This window comes from Mytilus galloprovincialis, chromosome 7 (assembly GCF_965363235.1).
Source record: "Mytilus galloprovincialis chromosome 7, xbMytGall1.hap1.1, whole genome shotgun sequence".
NCBI classification, from domain to species: domain Eukaryota; kingdom Metazoa; phylum Mollusca; class Bivalvia; order Mytilida; family Mytilidae; genus Mytilus; species Mytilus galloprovincialis.
The window spans coordinates 59822970-59841094 of record NC_134844.1 but is presented as its reverse complement, the minus strand read 5'-3'; the positions used below and the strand labels follow the sequence as shown (position 1 = coordinate 59841094).

The 18125-nt window shown below is 31.4% G+C and overlaps 1 protein-coding gene across 2 annotated transcripts; it reads left to right on the top strand.

Moving 5' to 3' along the window:
* The first annotated feature begins 7889 nt into the window (after nt 1-7889).
* LOC143083398 (uncharacterized) lies at nt 7890-10644 on the top strand. 2 transcript variants are annotated; one of them, XM_076259649.1, is made up of 4 exons: nt 7890-8020; nt 8841-8918; nt 9595-9643; nt 10186-10644. In XM_076259649.1, coding segments are annotated over exons 1-4 (492 nt in total). In that variant the 5' UTR covers nt 7890-8019; the 3' UTR covers nt 10550-10644. The 2 variants fall into 2 exon arrangements, with proteins under 2 accessions (XP_076115764.1, XP_076115765.1); XM_076259650.1 differs by having other exon boundaries at nt 7902-8145.
* The last annotated feature ends 7481 nt before the right edge of the window (nt 10645-18125 follow it).

The following is an 18125-nucleotide window of genomic DNA, read 5'->3' as shown; positions in this document are numbered from 1 at the left end:
GATAAGAAAATTCTCCACAAGAGACAAATCAAAGCCACTGTAATGGCCCTGTTTTTCTGTAATGGCCCTGTATTAATGCCCAGTTTGTCTGTATTAAGCACAGTCAGGGTTTTTAAATAAAGTTGATACAATTTAAAAGTTGTAAAGAGTATAATACCTTTTTGTATTTTATTTAATTTAGTAACCAACAACCAACATTAAAGAACCAGATATAGGGATCACTAATCATCCTGTTTTTCAACACATAACTTCTTTCAACTAAATATCTTGGATATTTGGTATATTTAAAGCTTTATCATGGTGAAGTACAAATTATTTTTTTCAAACTAAACTGTCATTAAAAGAGTAAGAGAGTACATCAAGTTGGAAGCAACACATACACTTTTGTTCTGTTGGTTAATATATGTATTAAGAAATGGGTGTTTTTATAATGGCCCTGTTATATGTCCTAGATCCGTAATAATGGCCTCGGGTGTCTGTAATTGCCCTCGGCGTTGCCTCGGGGCATTACAGACTTCCTCGATCATTATTACAGACCTTGGACATATAACAGGGCCATTATAAAAACACATGATGGAATATTTTATAAGTACAAATCAAGGGCAATCAATACTACTGAACATTGTAAGATGATGGGATTAACCTCAGCTGACATTCAACGTAACAATAAGTAAAATCTCAAAAAATGCCAAATGATAACATCTGCCATATTCCTGAATTGGAACATGTATTTTCTTGTGTAGACCATGGTGGATAAAACCATTTTCATAATTAGCTAACTTTCTCACTCTCACTTTCATGACAGTCGCATCAAATTCCATGGTATTGACAACGATGTATGAACAAAACAAACTGACATACTAGGTAAGAATGTGAGTTACAGCAGTAAACATTGTGTTATAATCTTATTAAATACAAACTCAAAAAACATGTAAAAAGAAGCACAAAAAAGCATACAGACAAAACACACCAGCAAAAATGAAAGACGATAATACAAAATTTCACAATGACACAATGACGGGATGTATCAAAGAAACACAAAAAAGCACATATAAAAATCATATTAGAAAAAAGAAAGACAAGAATGCAAACTATATCATAGAACAAAAAGACAATGACGGGATGTATAATTACAGCGGCACGTCATAAGTATTAAAGAATTACAAAAAAAAACACATATAAAAATCATATTACAAAAAAAAGACAAGAATACAAACTATATCATAGAACAATAAGACAATGACGGGATGTATAATTACAGTGCCACGTCATAAGTATTAAAGAATTACAAAACAATGATAGTCAGGAATATACAAATTATCATAGAACAATAACATGAGTCACGTCTAGTGAATATGAACAAAACAGACCGTAAAAGTAACATTCATAAAGACAAATAAAATAATACTTTTACCCGTTATAACAATTTAAACATCGCACTATAATATTTTCGTTATCATGTTTTTTATTCAGTCTGCGTGAATCGTAACCAGTTAGGACCAGTTGATTAATAGTCGTGAAAGACAGTACAACAACCCAGCAGGATAGTTATAAAAACTATATGTCAGCTGATATTAAATGATTTTAGAGTCAAAATCAAGTATAAAAGCTTGAAAAAGTCAATAATATAATCAGAAGACTAAAACCTATTCATAGTTATATTTGATCATGTAAGTACAATTTAAGTCATTATAAGTTAAAAATTGAATGAAGATTTTTTTTTTTAGGTTGAAAGCAATAAGAAAACAATTGACATATAACGTTTGTACCTATGCACAGATTCTTAGTCGTGTTAATTATGCTACGTCCCTGTCTGTCATCTGTTTATTAACAGTATAAAGTATCGAACATAAACCACTGTAGTTGTGTACATTTTCTATAATTTCAACGATTTTTCTGTTAAGTATTACATGTATTATGTACAACTTATTGCAGTGTCACATCGAAATATCTGATTCATATATCATGTCAAACTAAAAATACAATTTGTAATTCTTCCTATGTGCTCCTAGGTTTATAGATATAGGAAGATGTGGTGTGAGTGCCAATGAGACAACTCTCCATCCAAATAACAATTTAAAAATTAAACCATTATAGGTTAAAGTACGGCCTTCAACACGGAGCCTTGGCTCACACCGAACAACAAGCTATAAAGGGCCCCAAAATTACTAGTGTAAAACCATTCAAACGGGAAAACCAACGGTCTAATCTATATAAACAAAACGAGAAACGAGAAACACGTATATATTACATAAACAAACGACAACTACTGTACATCAGATTCCTGACTTAGGACAGGTGCAAACATTTCCAGCGGGATTAAACGTTTTAATGGGCCCAAACCTTCTCCCTTTTTCTGAAACAATAGCATAACATCACAACATAGAAAAACATACGATAAAATATCAATTGGCAGACTTAACTCAATAAAAAAAACTGCTCTAGAAACTCGATTCGAAGAAAATAAGGATCAACGATTGATTAATAACTTAATACGAACACATACTGATATAAAATGTAGATTGACTTATTATGCATGTTCTTTGTATAATGTATGAAGAATCAGCTTCAGTTAAGTAGCAACTTAGTCATTTTCAGAAATCTTTCAAACTTCTGAATATGGAGGATTTGTATCGAACATTTTAAACAATTTTACTACTAATTTGCTACATTGAAATGTAATTTTATAATAGTATCCACTATACTAAGTTTAAAACGTGACAGTCCTCTCGTTTTCTTGTAATTTAAATGCCTTATTTGAGAAACTGCAAATGTATCAATATTTGACATTGATAAAATGACAAAGAAAAACATAACTTTTTTCTTTTCTTTTTGAAGTTTCTCTCATCAATATCTGTCATTTTATCTACATTTGACGTAACTGTAAATCAAATTTTCACAGCGAGCATTGAATGCAAATACCAATGTACAAAACCAGGTTAATAACATAATGGAACGCACATAAAAATATTAGACAGCTTGCTTAAAATTCGTGGACTGCATTGAAAAAATTGAAACCTCGGATTTTTTATAGCGAGTTTTGATCAGAAACATGTATAAAATAATGAAAAATGTATGTTTTGTATTGTTTTACAGAGACGAGATACAAGAAAAATGAAGATTGCTATCTGTTTATTCGCCAGTCTGTTGATAGCGTTCGTTGGAGGTAATCAATTTATAAAGATATTATAATTTATTTCACGATTCGCTGATGTGAATGACCGTTGTTTCATTTTAATTGAAATAATAAAATTCTTAATAAAGATTTCAGACCTGATGAATGTATGAGAATATTTTAATAGAATAAGATAAAAGTCGTTATTAAATAATTTATTAGTGTACAAACTAGACAAATTCAGAATTATACTCATAAAAGTCCGAAGGACTCTAATGATATGCATGTAAGTGACTTGGTTAAGTTTACATATAAAACAATTCATTTAAAAAGGCTTATACATTTTATAATACTTAGAAGTTTTTGAGAGAAAAAAAAATTCTCTACTCGGAACATCTGTCACATGTATACTGTACATGTATATTTGTATCATTGAATTGGCCTGGCACATGAATATATTTTTCAGTTAGCGAAAAGAAGTGTACTCCATGACATTTGCTATCTGATAAACTTCAATAATATCTTATCATTTATTTTAAAATTTTATGTGCTAATTATATTCTGATACAACGACGAACGCGAAGTGAGAATAAATGCTTTAAACGTAGCCACAGTTGTTTTTACAGTGGTTAATGGTTACAAAAAGAAGTTCCGTCAACATCGTATATCGAAAAACAAAAGAATTTCAAGAGCCACTGCCGAAAGTCCTACTGTATTAGGGAGCTACCATTTGATTCTTATGAGGGGGGGGGGGGGGGGGGGGATTGGATGAAAAATTGTGTCTTGCCTTTTTTTTAATTTGTAATCTCTGTCCTGCCTTTTTATTTTTCAGTCTACTCGGTCCTGCCTTTTTTTTTCTTAGCTTATCCTGACTTTTTTACAACAATTGTCATCCTGCCTTTATTTTTGCCCAGTTACTCATCCTACCTTTTTTTTTTACTCAAAATCCTGTCCTGCCTTTTTTTCAAATTTCATCCTAGCCCCTACCCCACCCCCCACCCCCCATAACAATTAAATGGTATCTCCCTTATGTACATTGTTCTTGCCTTTTGTCATGATCATACAGATTTTCCGAGCCAAACACCTTTTTTGGTGGTTTCATTGGTTTTTTAATGGCGAAAATTTATCTTTGATTTATTCCTATCAATTTTAGTTACAAACTTTCGATAATTAATACAATCTAAAGCTTTCCCAATCTTTTTAAATATTTATACATGGTTGAAGACTGTTAATGTTTAGCTATGAATTGTTTTGTTGTTTTTGTTGTTGGAAAACTGATTTAATAAAAAGTAATTTCAGATATGATGTTATTCATATATTCAAAACCCAAACATTGACTTCAACTGATAAAACAACTTCTACAGGTAGTCATCTGTATGAAATATAAAAAAAGCAATGTGTCTTTTTAAGGAATTAAAAATAGTGAAAGATGCCAACTATACGCTAATGAAACAACTTAAACCAAATTGTTTGCATCTCAAATAATTTAGAATAGTTTCCCACAAAAAATATGTAATATCTGATTATATCGTTATATCTTTATAGTTATATTAGTGTATGTCGATACTAAAATAAATACAAATTACTCTATGCTTTCAGTAAGCATGGCCAACGAAGAACTGGCAGAGGATAATGAACTGGCTCACAAGTAAGTTGGATTTATAATCCACGAAGCCTATTGCTTGATTTTATGACATGTGTATTTCTTTAAACATATAAGAGGCTCATTAGCACAAGCGTCACATTATTTGAATTTAACCAAAAGGAAAAAAAAATATAGCGTAGAAGAAAAATATTAAGTCAAATATTCAAACATTTGACGTTGTCTATAATTTTAAAGACATGATGTGTAGCATATAACATATGAATTGTATGAATAAATAAGTTAACATTACTTAGATTAGAAAAGGCTACATCTTATGTAACACAGTTCATATATTTTGAAATATTTTCAAGTCAAGTGCTATATGCTGACTTTCCTGATTTATTCAATTCAAACACTACATGCTGCCATCCTCAATTTTGCGGAAAGGTTTTTTACCGTGCCCGAAAACTTATTCTTAAAGGTTATCAATTCAACACATTTAAATATCATTAAATATTGTTTTTTTTGATATAAGTATTGATTTTCTTATCAGTGATTCAAAAGCAAATTAAATATTATTGTTATATACATATACACATTCATGGATCTACAATCTGTCGATACCTGTATCTTGGCATTGCACAAGGTCGAGGTTTGTCTGACTGTTTATGATGTCTTTACACTAAATCCGTTTGATGTGTACTGATTGATAAGTTATTTTTAGATGCATGCTTTTTTAATTAGTTGTTAGTGGCTTTAAGCTGGTTGTCAGTAACTGCGAGTACTTTCAGACCTGTACTTAGTGTCTTTTTGTTGGAATATAAGAGTACCCGGCAACGTCAAATCTGTGAAGTATTTGTATCCATCTGAGGAGTAAAAGCTTTTTCAACTGATGTTTATAGTTCGTTCTTATGTTGTTCTGTTACAACACTGTCCAAGGTTAGGGAGAGGGTTGGGATCCCGTTTAACACCGCCACATTCTATACGTGCCTGTCCCAAGTCAGGAGCCTGTAATTCAGTGTTTGTCGTTTGTTTATGTGTTACATATCTGTTTATCGTTAATTATTTTTATAAATAAATTAGACCTTTAGTTTTCTCGTTTGAATTATTTGAATTTGTCATTTCGGAGCCTAGTATAACTGACTATGTGGTATAGGTTTCGCTTATTGTTGAAGGCCATACGGTGACTTACAGTTGTCAATTTCTGACCTTTTGGTCTCTTGTGGAGAGTTGTCTCATTGAGAAGCATACCACATCTTTTGTATGTACATGCATGCAATTACAATGTAACATTTTACTGCCGTAAGAATAACAGGGATGATAAAAAAATAACTTCCCATTAGATAAGTATTATTTATTTTTTATCATTATGTGTATGGATCAACTTAAAAATATGCTGATAAAATAGTTGTTTCTTACATTAAGCTTTACTGTAAATAATCTCTGTCAGTAGGAAATTTTTGATAATATATCGTTCATCTTTAAAACATTCCCACACCTTTCTTCTTTTAGACTGGTTAAAAGAAGAAGTGTAATACCATGTGGGTTCAATGGAGCTAATTGCAAGAATAGTCCGTGTTGTCCTGGCAATACCTGCGTTTACGGAATCTGCAAATCTTGTAACTCAAGAAAATGCAAAACTACTCGGGACTGCTGTAATGATTCTAGTTGCATTTACGGCAATTGCAAGTCATGTAACCCACGAAAATGCAAGAATACCCGTGACTGCTGTGACGATTCTAGTTGCGTTTACGGAAACTGCACGTCATGTACAGCAAGAACTTGTAAAGGAAGCAACGACTGTTGTAAAGGGTATAACTGTTCTTACAAGAAATGCGTACGTTCCACCAAGAAGGATTAAGTGTGTATATATACAACGCCATTTATAACTTTTACATTTGATGTAAAACGAGTTTAAAATGAAATAAAAATGAAAATTAAAACCGATTGATTTTGAATTATAATTATCTTTTCGTTGACAAAAATTGGTTAATACTTATTTTAAATAAAGTGCACTTTCTAGGTTTTGAAAAAACAGCGACCGTAGATATCCCCAAAATGACTTTCAACTTTGTCAGGGTTATAGTCGTTGACCCGATTAAACAAAATCAAAAGTTTGTTAGACAAATATCACAACATGGTTCTTTCAGCACAAGGTAAAGATGTGTCTATTCTTAAATGCAAATAGTTGCTTATAAAATATCTCTGCAATGATACAGATGTATGTTAACTTTAAGAGTGATGCTTTTTGGGTGTACCTCCATTTACATTAAGGACTTTTCTTTTTATAAAACACGCGACACAATTTTATTGTCGACTACTACACTTTCTTATTTATGTTCCATATGTCTCAACAACCTGCAATCTTAACAATAAGCAATTTGTATTACATGTCAAGACATTATTAATGACTCTGAGAAATAAATTGGTCAAGTTAGTACGTTAAAACACCATGTATTGTGTTTTCTTAATTAATAGGAGGCCACACAAAGGTTTGGACATAATAACCACCAGAACAACAAAAAAAACTGTGGTATTGAAATAAAGGCGGAAATAATACTATTTCAATTTTGTGAATGTTATCGAAATTTACACGTCATTAAGAGATCCTTCGGTTTTGGTTTGTGAACCGGATGGTATGAATATTTTACGTTTAAAATATAACAAAAAATCCGAAACTATTTTCAATAAGAACAAGACCCACATGTTTTCATTATATATTTCTTTTGGCATGTAATTTACGTTAAATGTCCATGTGTGAGTTGTACTAATTGTGCACGATGTTTCTTTAATACAAATCCGTTTATAAATATTTGATTCAAATTTTACAAATTTAAAAAGTTGTGCATTTCCTTATCGTATATACATTTGCTCTTTTCTACACATGAGTCAACAATATATGTAGCGTAATTCCACCAATCATTATAAATCTAGGGCAAACAAAATCCTGCAGGTATTTTTGTATTTGATTTAAACATTGTTTTATACGTTGTCATAGTTTGAATGAATATGGTACTGTTGAACTTATACTTGTTATAATATTCCTCAATGGAAAGCCAGGACATACGTATTAGCCACACAATGTAGAATACATTAATGTCGGAATGTCTTTAGTCAAGTATACAAATCAATCAATGCTTATAAACTCAAGAGTTTCTTTATGTGTAGTCAAACAGATTTACCTCATCTGACAATTAACGTCCCAAATTCACCATTGCATTATCTGAATTGCGTAATCGTGTTTTGTACATGTCTGTGTAAGCTGAACCGGTTAGTACTAGTTTTATAACTAGCCGAGAAGCCAGAACATCGACGCAGTAGTATGTATACAAAACTATTTTTCTGTAGATTTTAAATTCAATAAGCGTAAACATCTGGTATAAAAGCCGGAAAAGTGGATATTAAGTTAGAAGTCTTCTTGTCAGCGATAACCACATTTGCTAATGTAAGTACAATTTCCGTCATGCTAGCATGCATAGTAGGTAAACAATAGATAGGAAATTATTTATTCGAGGTACTGACTTTTCTTTTTAACAACATGTTCTATTGTTCTTTAATTTGTCTTTGCAAACTATTAATTGTTCCGTATTTTTTGGGGTTTTTATGTATGCTGATACAGATTGTATGTACGCAATATTTGTTTGGATAATAGTGATTAAGATTATGACACAATGATAACTGCTGTACCCTTCTTTTTTTATAAGTTTACCTATGATGTCTGGTTTTTTTTCACCTATTGTTGTAAATGCACATAATTTTGCAGCTGTCATTAAAGTTTGAAGTTTAGCCAGCTATAAAACTGTTTTTGCAGAAGATAATACGTGTACCAAACCAGAAATAGGAACGTTTTTCGAAGCGTTTGTCTGTGTATTTTGCAATTTGATTAGGACTTTTTTTAAATGACTTTTTACCATCTAACATGTCTAAATATTAAACTTGTTGAACAGGTCATACAACTCCTCTAATTGTATTTGAATGAGATGCAGATTTTCACAGCGAGTAGTGTGTGCCAAAAAGGCGGAGAAAAAACAGACTGAAACAATAATTGATAAGAAATCAAGTCAGACATCTTTTTCAAAAAAAAAATAAGAATTGTTACCATGAAGACTTATTATTAAGAAATATGTATGTATTTTGTAGTGCCTTGTAGAAACAAGATACAAACAATGAAGGTTTCCATTGGTTTAGTTGCCAGTCTGTTGTTGATGTTTGTTGGAGGTAAATAGATTATCAAGAGAATTATCTGTTAATATTCGTAATGTCTTGCTGTAAATACGCATTTGTTCCACTGGTAATTGTATTTTTTTTACGTGTGTGTTGTTTGATAATTGACTTAATATATTAGTATATCATATATATATACATGTGACTAACTTAGAATATTCAATTTGATTTACGGGAAAAGATACATAATTTCTTTCACAACAATTTAGATTAGTCTTTCGGAAAAAAATTAGAAAAACAGTTTGCAGCTCATGATCCTCTCATAGCTGTTTTGAAGTATTTGTTAAAAGTGTTAAAATCATTTTAAATTTCATGTATAACGTTTCCTAAACAGACAGTTTACTTCGTGAAATACAAAACACGTTACAAGTAATGAATATGTAACCTATCCTTGTTTACTTTTAAAAAATGTGACGTGGATGAAGAGTCATCTCACTGATTCGCATACCACATCTTCTGTAATCGAAATTTTGAAATTGTGAACTTCGGTGTTTTTCTATGTTAATGAAACGACTGAAACCATAAACATCATTGGCAACTTAAAATGACTTTTGTGCAGTGGTCATTGCGTATTCAGAATACTTACCTAACAAACGTTTTTTAAAGTAAATTTGGCATAACTCTGATTTTCACGATAATGAATATGACTATCTAAAATATTTTCTTCTAGCAAACATGGCCAAAGAAGTAATGATGGAGGAAAATGAGCTAGCTCACAAGTAAGTGTGATTTTAATTTGAAGAATGGGATAGTATGATTGTATTTTTTTACATTGTATATCAAAAGAGAAGGTTGGGAACTTATATTTTACATATAAGTACCTATGGGGACAAATGTATCTCAAACGTGTAAAATATACAGATGTAGTCGTTTTTATATATCAATTACAATTGTAACGAAATGGTTTGATAAAAAGCAAGACAAAAACAACTCGACAGTTAAAACAAAAAACAAGGGCCCAAAACGTCTCTCTGACTTTGATTACTCTCTTTACAAGAATTTTAAAGCGCGTTAACTGTGCTCGCTTGACAGACAGCTTATTATTGCGACTTGTAGATAATATTTTACAATATCAAAATGCAATTAACAATAATTTGTATCAAATCCTAGGACCAATAAAATACAATGCACTTGTTTACTTAGTGAACACCAGCAATAACTGTAATAACTATTTGTATGTATGCATAAATTGTGCTGATAAATTTACCCTAAATTATACTTGTAAGATATTGCTTTTGAAACGCCGTTTTCCATCTTTCAGACTTGTCAAGAGGGGAATACAATTATCATCACCAACTCCACCACAATGCGGGAATAATGGCGATAGTTGCCTGTCAAATAAATGTTGTATTGGTTATAGTTGTGTGTACGGATCCTGCAAGTCATGTAACCCAAGAAAATGCAAAAAGACCCGTGACTGCTGTGATGACTCTAGCTGCGTTTCAGGAAACTGCAAGTCATGTCTCCCAAGAAAGTGCAAAAAGACGAGAGACTGTTGTTATGGATCGAGCTGTGTCATCGGGAACTGCAAGTCATGTCAGGAAAGAACTTGTAAACGAAGCAAGGACTGCTGTGGAGGATATACCTGCTCCTACAAGAAATGCGTACGTTCCAAGAAGGAATAGGAGCGGATCATGTGCAATAATCTAGTAGATAGACTGCCTTTGAAGTTGTCCTCCCTCAATGAATAAGATTATATAATAAAATTCATTTTAAATTATACTGATTTTTTATCTATTCTATCCAAGGATTTGATTAATTGTTCTTTCATTGATGCATAGATTTATTGCATTGGTTTGATATGGAAAAAAAATCACAAAAGTCCTTACAGCTGATTATAATTTTTTAAGTTTGCATTTCTTGACACGACTAACATGAACAAATAAGCACAGGTTTAATTTAACAAGCTTAAGACAATGGAAATATATTTTCAGAGGTTTATTACTACTTCCCTGATTTGTACATTTGTTTTCAAATTTCATATGCATAAAGCTGTCATTAAGCATGTTAAACTGTTCTGCTTTCCATGCTCTTAATAATGGAGAAGTTGTATGATAGTCAATGTAAAAACTATGCGCAGGGGTCTGACAGAAGTGCGTGCAAATATTTATTAATATTCACGGAGGAGCAAACTCTATACTGCGTGTACGTCCAGTCGATTCGGGAAGACCTTTTCAAATGAATTATGTGTTCGGCAATTATGATGGATTAGTCTTGTCTGTCTCGACAAGGGGCTAATAAGGCTACGTAAAGTGTTTTTATAACAAATAAATATATCAAGTTTAGACAAATATTTCTGTAAATAACTTATGAATAAGTGTTCTAAGTATCAATTTTATATGAACTTCGCTTCTTTTTAAAATATACATGGGAAAATTAGAGTTCTGAATGCCTTGTTTTGTGTACACTTAACCTACACAAGGCCTACATCGACTATCAACTGCATGTAGACAAAACAGGATTTATTCTAGATGTAAACATTGAGTTTTATCAATCGGAAAATAATTGTGTTTAGTTTATGTGTGAGTTACACTAACACAAGATTGAGTGTAGGTCAATGTGGACACGGCCTAAATCTCTCACTCTCACTTTAATGAGAGTTGCATCAAATTCCATTGTATTGACAAAGATGTGTGCACAAAACAAACAGACATTCTAGGTAAAAATGTCAGTTACAGTAGAAAACATTGTGTTATAATTTTATTCAATATAAAGTCAAAAACACATGTAAAAAAGAAGCACAAGAAGGCATACAGACAAAGCACACCAGCAAAAATGAAAGACGATAATACAAAATTGTGAAAATTTCATAATTGCACAATTACACAATGACGGGATGTATAAGTACAGAGCCACGGCATGTGTATCCAAAAAGCATAAAAAAGGTACGTAGAAAAGTCTTATTAGAAAAAATGAAAGACAAGAATACGACCTATATCATGGAACATTAACACAATGACGGGATGTATAAGTACAGGGATTCGTCTTATATAAACGAATCACAAAATAATGAAAGACAATAATAAACAAATTGTCATAGAACAACAACACGTACTACACAATAATGAGATATATATACAGAGTCAAGTCTAGTGAATATGACCAAAACAGACCATTAAAGTGACATTCATAAAGACAAATACAAGAATACTATTACGTTATAATAATTTAAACATCGCACTATAAAAGTTTCGTTCTCATGTTTTGTATTCAGTCTACGTTCATCATAACCAGTTAAGACCAGTTGATTAATAGTCGTGAAAGGCAGTACAAAAACACGGCAGGATACTTATACAAACTATATATTACACATGTATTAGCTGATATTAAATGCTTTTAGCATCAACATCAAGTATAAAAGCTTGCAAAAGTCAATAATAAAACCAGAAGACTAAGACATATGCATAGTCATAGTTGTTCATTTAAGTACAATTAAAGTCATTATACGTTTTTTTTAATGAATATGAGGTGTAAGTTTTAAGCAATAGGTTTTACATGAAACATATACCATGGGTACATATGCAGGGATTCTTAGTCATGTTACATATGTAACGTCCCTGTCGTCGAGTTTTTCGAACATAAACCTCTGTAGTTATAATACTTCCGCTTAAACAATAGAAGTAAATTGTGTTATCTTCTCCAGTCCGTAAGTCCATGCATCCTTCCGTCTGTCCCATGAATATTTTTCGTCGCATTTTTCTTAGAAACTACATCTTGAGGATTTCTAAAATTTGGTTATCCAGTTTATAAGTCAGCTATACCGTGTATTGCGTTTTTAGATGCACCACTCAACAACTTCCTGTTTACTAAACACTTGTATCATTTTACACATGACAGTCAAGTTGAAAATCTTCGTCACATTTTTCTCAGTGACTGCAATACAAGGATTTCTGAAGTTTTGTTTCAAGGTCTATATAAGTCAGCTATACCGTGTGATGGATTTTTATATTCATCTCTCAACAACTTCCTGTTGACCGATATATGTCGGCCGCGTATCATTTCTGAGCAGCAATAGCTCACACTTTCAGTTTTGTTTCTTTCTTGTCAACCATTTTTCTGTTTAGTATTATGTTTTATTAAACGCACGTGCCACATCTACATAGCAAATTCATACAGCATGTTAAAGTAAAATCACATTTTGTAATTCTTCATAAGTGCTTCTATGTTTAACTGTTCTAAAAACATTCGATTCTAACTAAATATGTATAAAAAAAGATATAAAATGTCGATTTATTAATTATGCAAACTGTTTTGGATAATGTATATGGAGGCAGTTTCAGTTATTAAGCAATCTAGTTATTTTCAGAAACTTTTTGAACTTTTAATATGGATGATTTGTATCGAACATTTAAAACAATTTTACTACTCTTTTGTTACATTTAAATTCAATATTACAATATTATCAACTATAAGAAGTTTAATGCGTGAACGTACTTTTGTTTTCTTGTCATTTACATGTCTCATTTCTGAAACTGCAAATATATCAATATTTGACAATTACAAAATGGCAAAGAAAAATAAGGTGATTCGTTTTTCCTCTGAAGTTTCTCTCATCATTATCTATCATTTTGTCTACAATTCACGTGACTGTAAATCAGATTTTCACAGCGAGCATTTAATGTAAATACCAATGTACACAACCAGTATATTAATATAATGGAACGCACATAAAAATATTAGACAGCTTGCTTAAAATTTATAGACTGCATTGAAAAAATTGAAACGTCGTTTCTTTATAGCGAGTTTTGATCAGAAAACAAGTATAAAACAATGAGAAATGTATATGTTTTGTATTGTTTTTAAAGAGACGAGATACAAGAAAAATTAAAAACCAATTGTTCTGAGAACAATTGAAGGTCTTTCCACTAGTAAAGATTTATTTAATATTGTAATATGAAAAATCAGTTTAAAATGTTAACTACTATGGCTTTATGATGTATTAATATGAAGTTAAAGCAAAGGTCAAAATCTAGAACGTCCTATAAACCTATGACCTTGATCTCAATTTCAAGGTCACAAACCAAGGACCTTAAATCAAAAGACCATAGGTCTTTAATATGTTTGGTTAATGAGTAATATCACTTTACGCGTTATTCTAAATGTAAGATTTGCAAAAACTCCCATTTATTGTCTGCGCACCCTTTCAACCAAAATATGCAAGAAAGGACATGTTCCAACTAACAATTTATGAAAAATTATTTGTCATTATGTCATACGGTATTTGAAGGGAAGTGAAAATAAGCCAAAATCAAAATTTAGAATATGACCTTGACCTTTGACCTTGACCTCATTTTCATTTTTTTGGACCAAAGACCTCAAATCTGAAGACTCTAGGTCTCTATCACTTATGGTTTACTAGTTAGAAATGCTTATCACTTGAATCAAATGAAAAAGGGGGAATAACTCTCATATGGAGTCTCCGTAAAGCTTCGGTTCAAATGCATATCCTAATCTTTAAGATGTAACGAGAAATTTGGTAAAATAAATTTGTCGTAATCTTTTACGGTTGCGAAGGAGTAGTGGCCACAAGAAAAACAGTGTTTGGGGAGATAACTATTATAACGAAAAGTATTTTGTTACGTCGTTGTAAATTTTTAAAGCGTATAAACTATACGATAGCATATTCCAAATATCTAAGCGACATCTTTTGAAACATCAATACTACGCAAGAAAATAAATTTGGCGGAAGAAAAAAAAAATAATTAAAAACCAATTGTTCAGAGAACAATTGAAGGTCTTTCCACTAGTAAAGATCTATTTTGATATGGAAATATGAAAAATCAGTTTAAAATGTTAGTTCCTATGGCTTTATGATGTATTAATATCAATTTAAAGCAAAGGTCAAAATCTAGAACGTCCTATTAACCTATGACCTTGACCTCAATTTCAAGGTCACAAACCAAGGATCTTAAATCAAAAGACTCTAGGTCTTTAATATGTTTGGTTAAAGAGTAATATCACTTTACGGGTAAACCTAAATATAAGATGGTCAAAAACTCCCATTTATTATTTGCGCACCCTTTCAACCAAAATATACAAGTAAGGACATGTCGCAACTTACAATTTATGAAAAATTATTTGTCGATATGTCATACGGTATTTGAAAATCAGTGAAAATAAGCAAAAATCAAAATTTAGAACATGACCTTGACCTTTGACCTTGACCTCATTTTCATTTTTTTGGACCAAGGACCTCAAATCTGAAGACTCTAGGTCTCTATCACTTATGGTTTACCAGTTAGAAATGCATATTACTTATATCATTTACATAAGGGGAAATAACTCTCATATGGAGTCTCTGGAAAGCTTCGGTCCAAATGAATTGCCTAATCCTGAAGATGTAACGAGCAATTTGGTAAAATAAATATGTCGTAATCTTTTATGGTTGCGAAGGAGTAGTGGCCACAAGAAAAACAGTGTTTGGGGAGATAACTCTTACAACGCAAAGTATTTGGTTACGCAGTTGTCAGTTTTAAAAGCGCATACACTTTACGATATCATATTCCAAATATCTAAGCGACAACTTATTAAACAACAATACTACGCAAGAAAAAAAATTAGGCGGAAGAAAAAAAAAAAAAAAATAATAATAATAATAATAATTAAAAACCAATTGTTCAGAGAACAATTGTAGGTCTTTCCACTAGAAAAGATCTTTTTTGATATTGAAATATTAAAAATCAGTTTAAAATGTTAGTTCCTATGGCTGTATGATGTATTTATATGAATTTAAAGCAAAGGTCAAAATCTAGAACGTCATATTAACCTATGACCTTGACCTCAATTTCAAGTTCACAAACCAAGGACCTTAAATCAAAAGACCCAAGGTCTTTAATATGTTTGGTTTATTAGTAATATCACTTTACGCGTAATTCTAAATGTAAGATGGGCAAAAACTCCTATTTATTGTCTGCGCACCCTTTCAATCAAAATATACAAGTAAGGACATGTCGCAACTAACAATTTATGAAAAATTATTTGTCGATATGTCATAAGGTATTTGAAAATAAATGAAAATAAGCCAAAATCAAAATTTAGAATATGACCTTGACCTTTGACCTTGACCTCATTTTTATTATTTTCGACCAAGGACCCCAAATCTAAAGACCCTATGTCTTTATCACTTATGGTTTACCATTTAGAAATGCATATCACTTAATTTAAGGGAAAAGGGGGAATAACTCTCATATGGAGTCTCCGTAAAGCTTCGGTCCAAATGAATATCCTAATCCTGAAGATGTAACGAGCAATTTGGTAAAATAAATTTGTCGTAATCTTTAACGGTTGCGAAGGAGTAGTGGCCACAAGAAAAACAGTGTTTGGGGAGATAACTCTTACAACGTAAAGTATTTTGTTACACAGTTGTAAATTTTTAAAGCGTATAAACTATACGATACCATATTCCAAATATCTAAGCGACATCTTTTGAAACATCAATAATACGCAAGAAAAAAAATTAGGCGGAAGAAAAAAAAAAAAAAAAATAATAATAATAATTAAAAACCAATTGTTCAGAGAACAATTGAAAGTCTTTCCACACCAAAGAAATTTGGATAAGAAGGTAGTTTCTTCATACTGATGCGATAAATGATGGTTTAATTCTCTTTTAGAGTGATATAAGGGAGATAATATGCTACTTCCGGTGAAATAAATGTCACAACCGGTCTCATATGATAGCTTCTTTCACACTGATTCCAAAAATATATAGTTTCTATATACTTTTGTATTTAGAAAGGGAGATAAATGGTCACTTCCGGTTTGTTTGAAGTCATATTTAGTCTTCAGTAATCATTTTATGTATCTATATGACAAAATATATGGATTCTGTGTACTTTTATACGAAAAAATTGCAAAAAAGGCTACTTCCGGTTTTCTGAAGGTCACTTCCGGTAGCCATTTTTCAAGGTCATTTGTCACTTAATCTTTTGTATAAGGTCAAATGTCTTTATGATGAACTTAATTGAAGTTATAATCAAATAACCTCATATCAAGACATTTCAGGGGCACCAACTCCTATAAGATGCCATTTAATTGTAGAAGACTAAATGTAGCATATCTTCATTACAATAAAGCTGACATTTTGCACTTGTTCTTGTTCTTTTATAGGTATCTCTCAAAGTGTCAGAGAAAAGGCAAAAACAAGCAAAAGTCACAATTGAGAACTTGACCTTGACCTTTGACCTTGACCTCATTTTTTAAGTTAGGACCTAGGGGACTCAAATAAAAACATTCCATGGTTATACGGTTAACTGTTTATGAGTTATATAAACATACCGATAAATTTATTTTGTAAAGGTATATAACTCCTATAAAATTTCATCGAATCGCTTCGATCCAAATACGCCAAAAAATCCTGAGGATGTAACGAACAATTTGTAAAAAGAATTTTGTCGATATCTTTTTTTGTTACGAAGGAGATGCACACAGATGATAAACAGTGAATAGGGAGATAACTCTTACAAAGAAAATGGTTCGTCTTAGCAGGGTGAAATTTAAAAGCGCATAAACTATACGATACAATATGAGAAATATCTAAGCGACATATTGCGTAACAAACATTTATCGCAAGAACAAAATTTGGCGGAAAAAAAAAAATAATAATCAGAAGAAAAACAATAAGTCTTTCCACAGAAAAGTGGAAAGACTTAATAATAATCAGAACAAATTCAATAGGTCTTTCCACGGAAAGGTGGAAAGACCTAATAATTAAAAACCAATCGTTCAGAGAACCATTGATGGTCTTTCCACCAGTTAAGACCTTTTTTTATATGAAAATATGAAAATTTGGTTTTAAATGTCAATTTTACCGTCAAATGACAGCTTATTGAACGCTTATTCCAAAAAAATATGGTTTCTATAAAAAAAAAAAAAAATAGAAAAGGGAGACAATTTTTTACTTCCGGTTTAAAAAGTTTACTTCCGGTATTGTTTGATAGTTTACTTGACACTGATTCCAAAAATATATGGTTCTATATACTTTTACATTGATTTAGTGCAAAAAATAGCTACTTCCGGTTAACAAAAGGTCACTTCCGGTTGTGTTTTTTAAGGTCACATTGCTTACAACTTAATGCAAACAGTCCCATGGCTTTCTCATGTGTACATTTGAGGTAAAAGCAAAGGTCAAAATCTAGAACGTTTAATTAGCATATGACCTTGAGCTCAATTTCAAGGTCATAAACCAAGGACCTCAAATCAAAA

What these genes read in the sequence shown, in the direction of transcription:
- LOC143083398 (XM_076259649.1), top strand. An exon ending in GTTGTTGATGTTTGTTGGAG is followed by an intron (nt 8,919 to 9,594) that starts GTAAATAGATTA and finishes ATTTTCTTCTAG; the next exon opens with CAAACATGGCCAAAGAAGTA. An exon ending in GAAAATGAGCTAGCTCACAA is followed by an intron (nt 9,644 to 10,185) that starts GTAAGTGTGATT and finishes TCCATCTTTCAG; the next exon opens with ACTTGTCAAGAGGGGAATAC.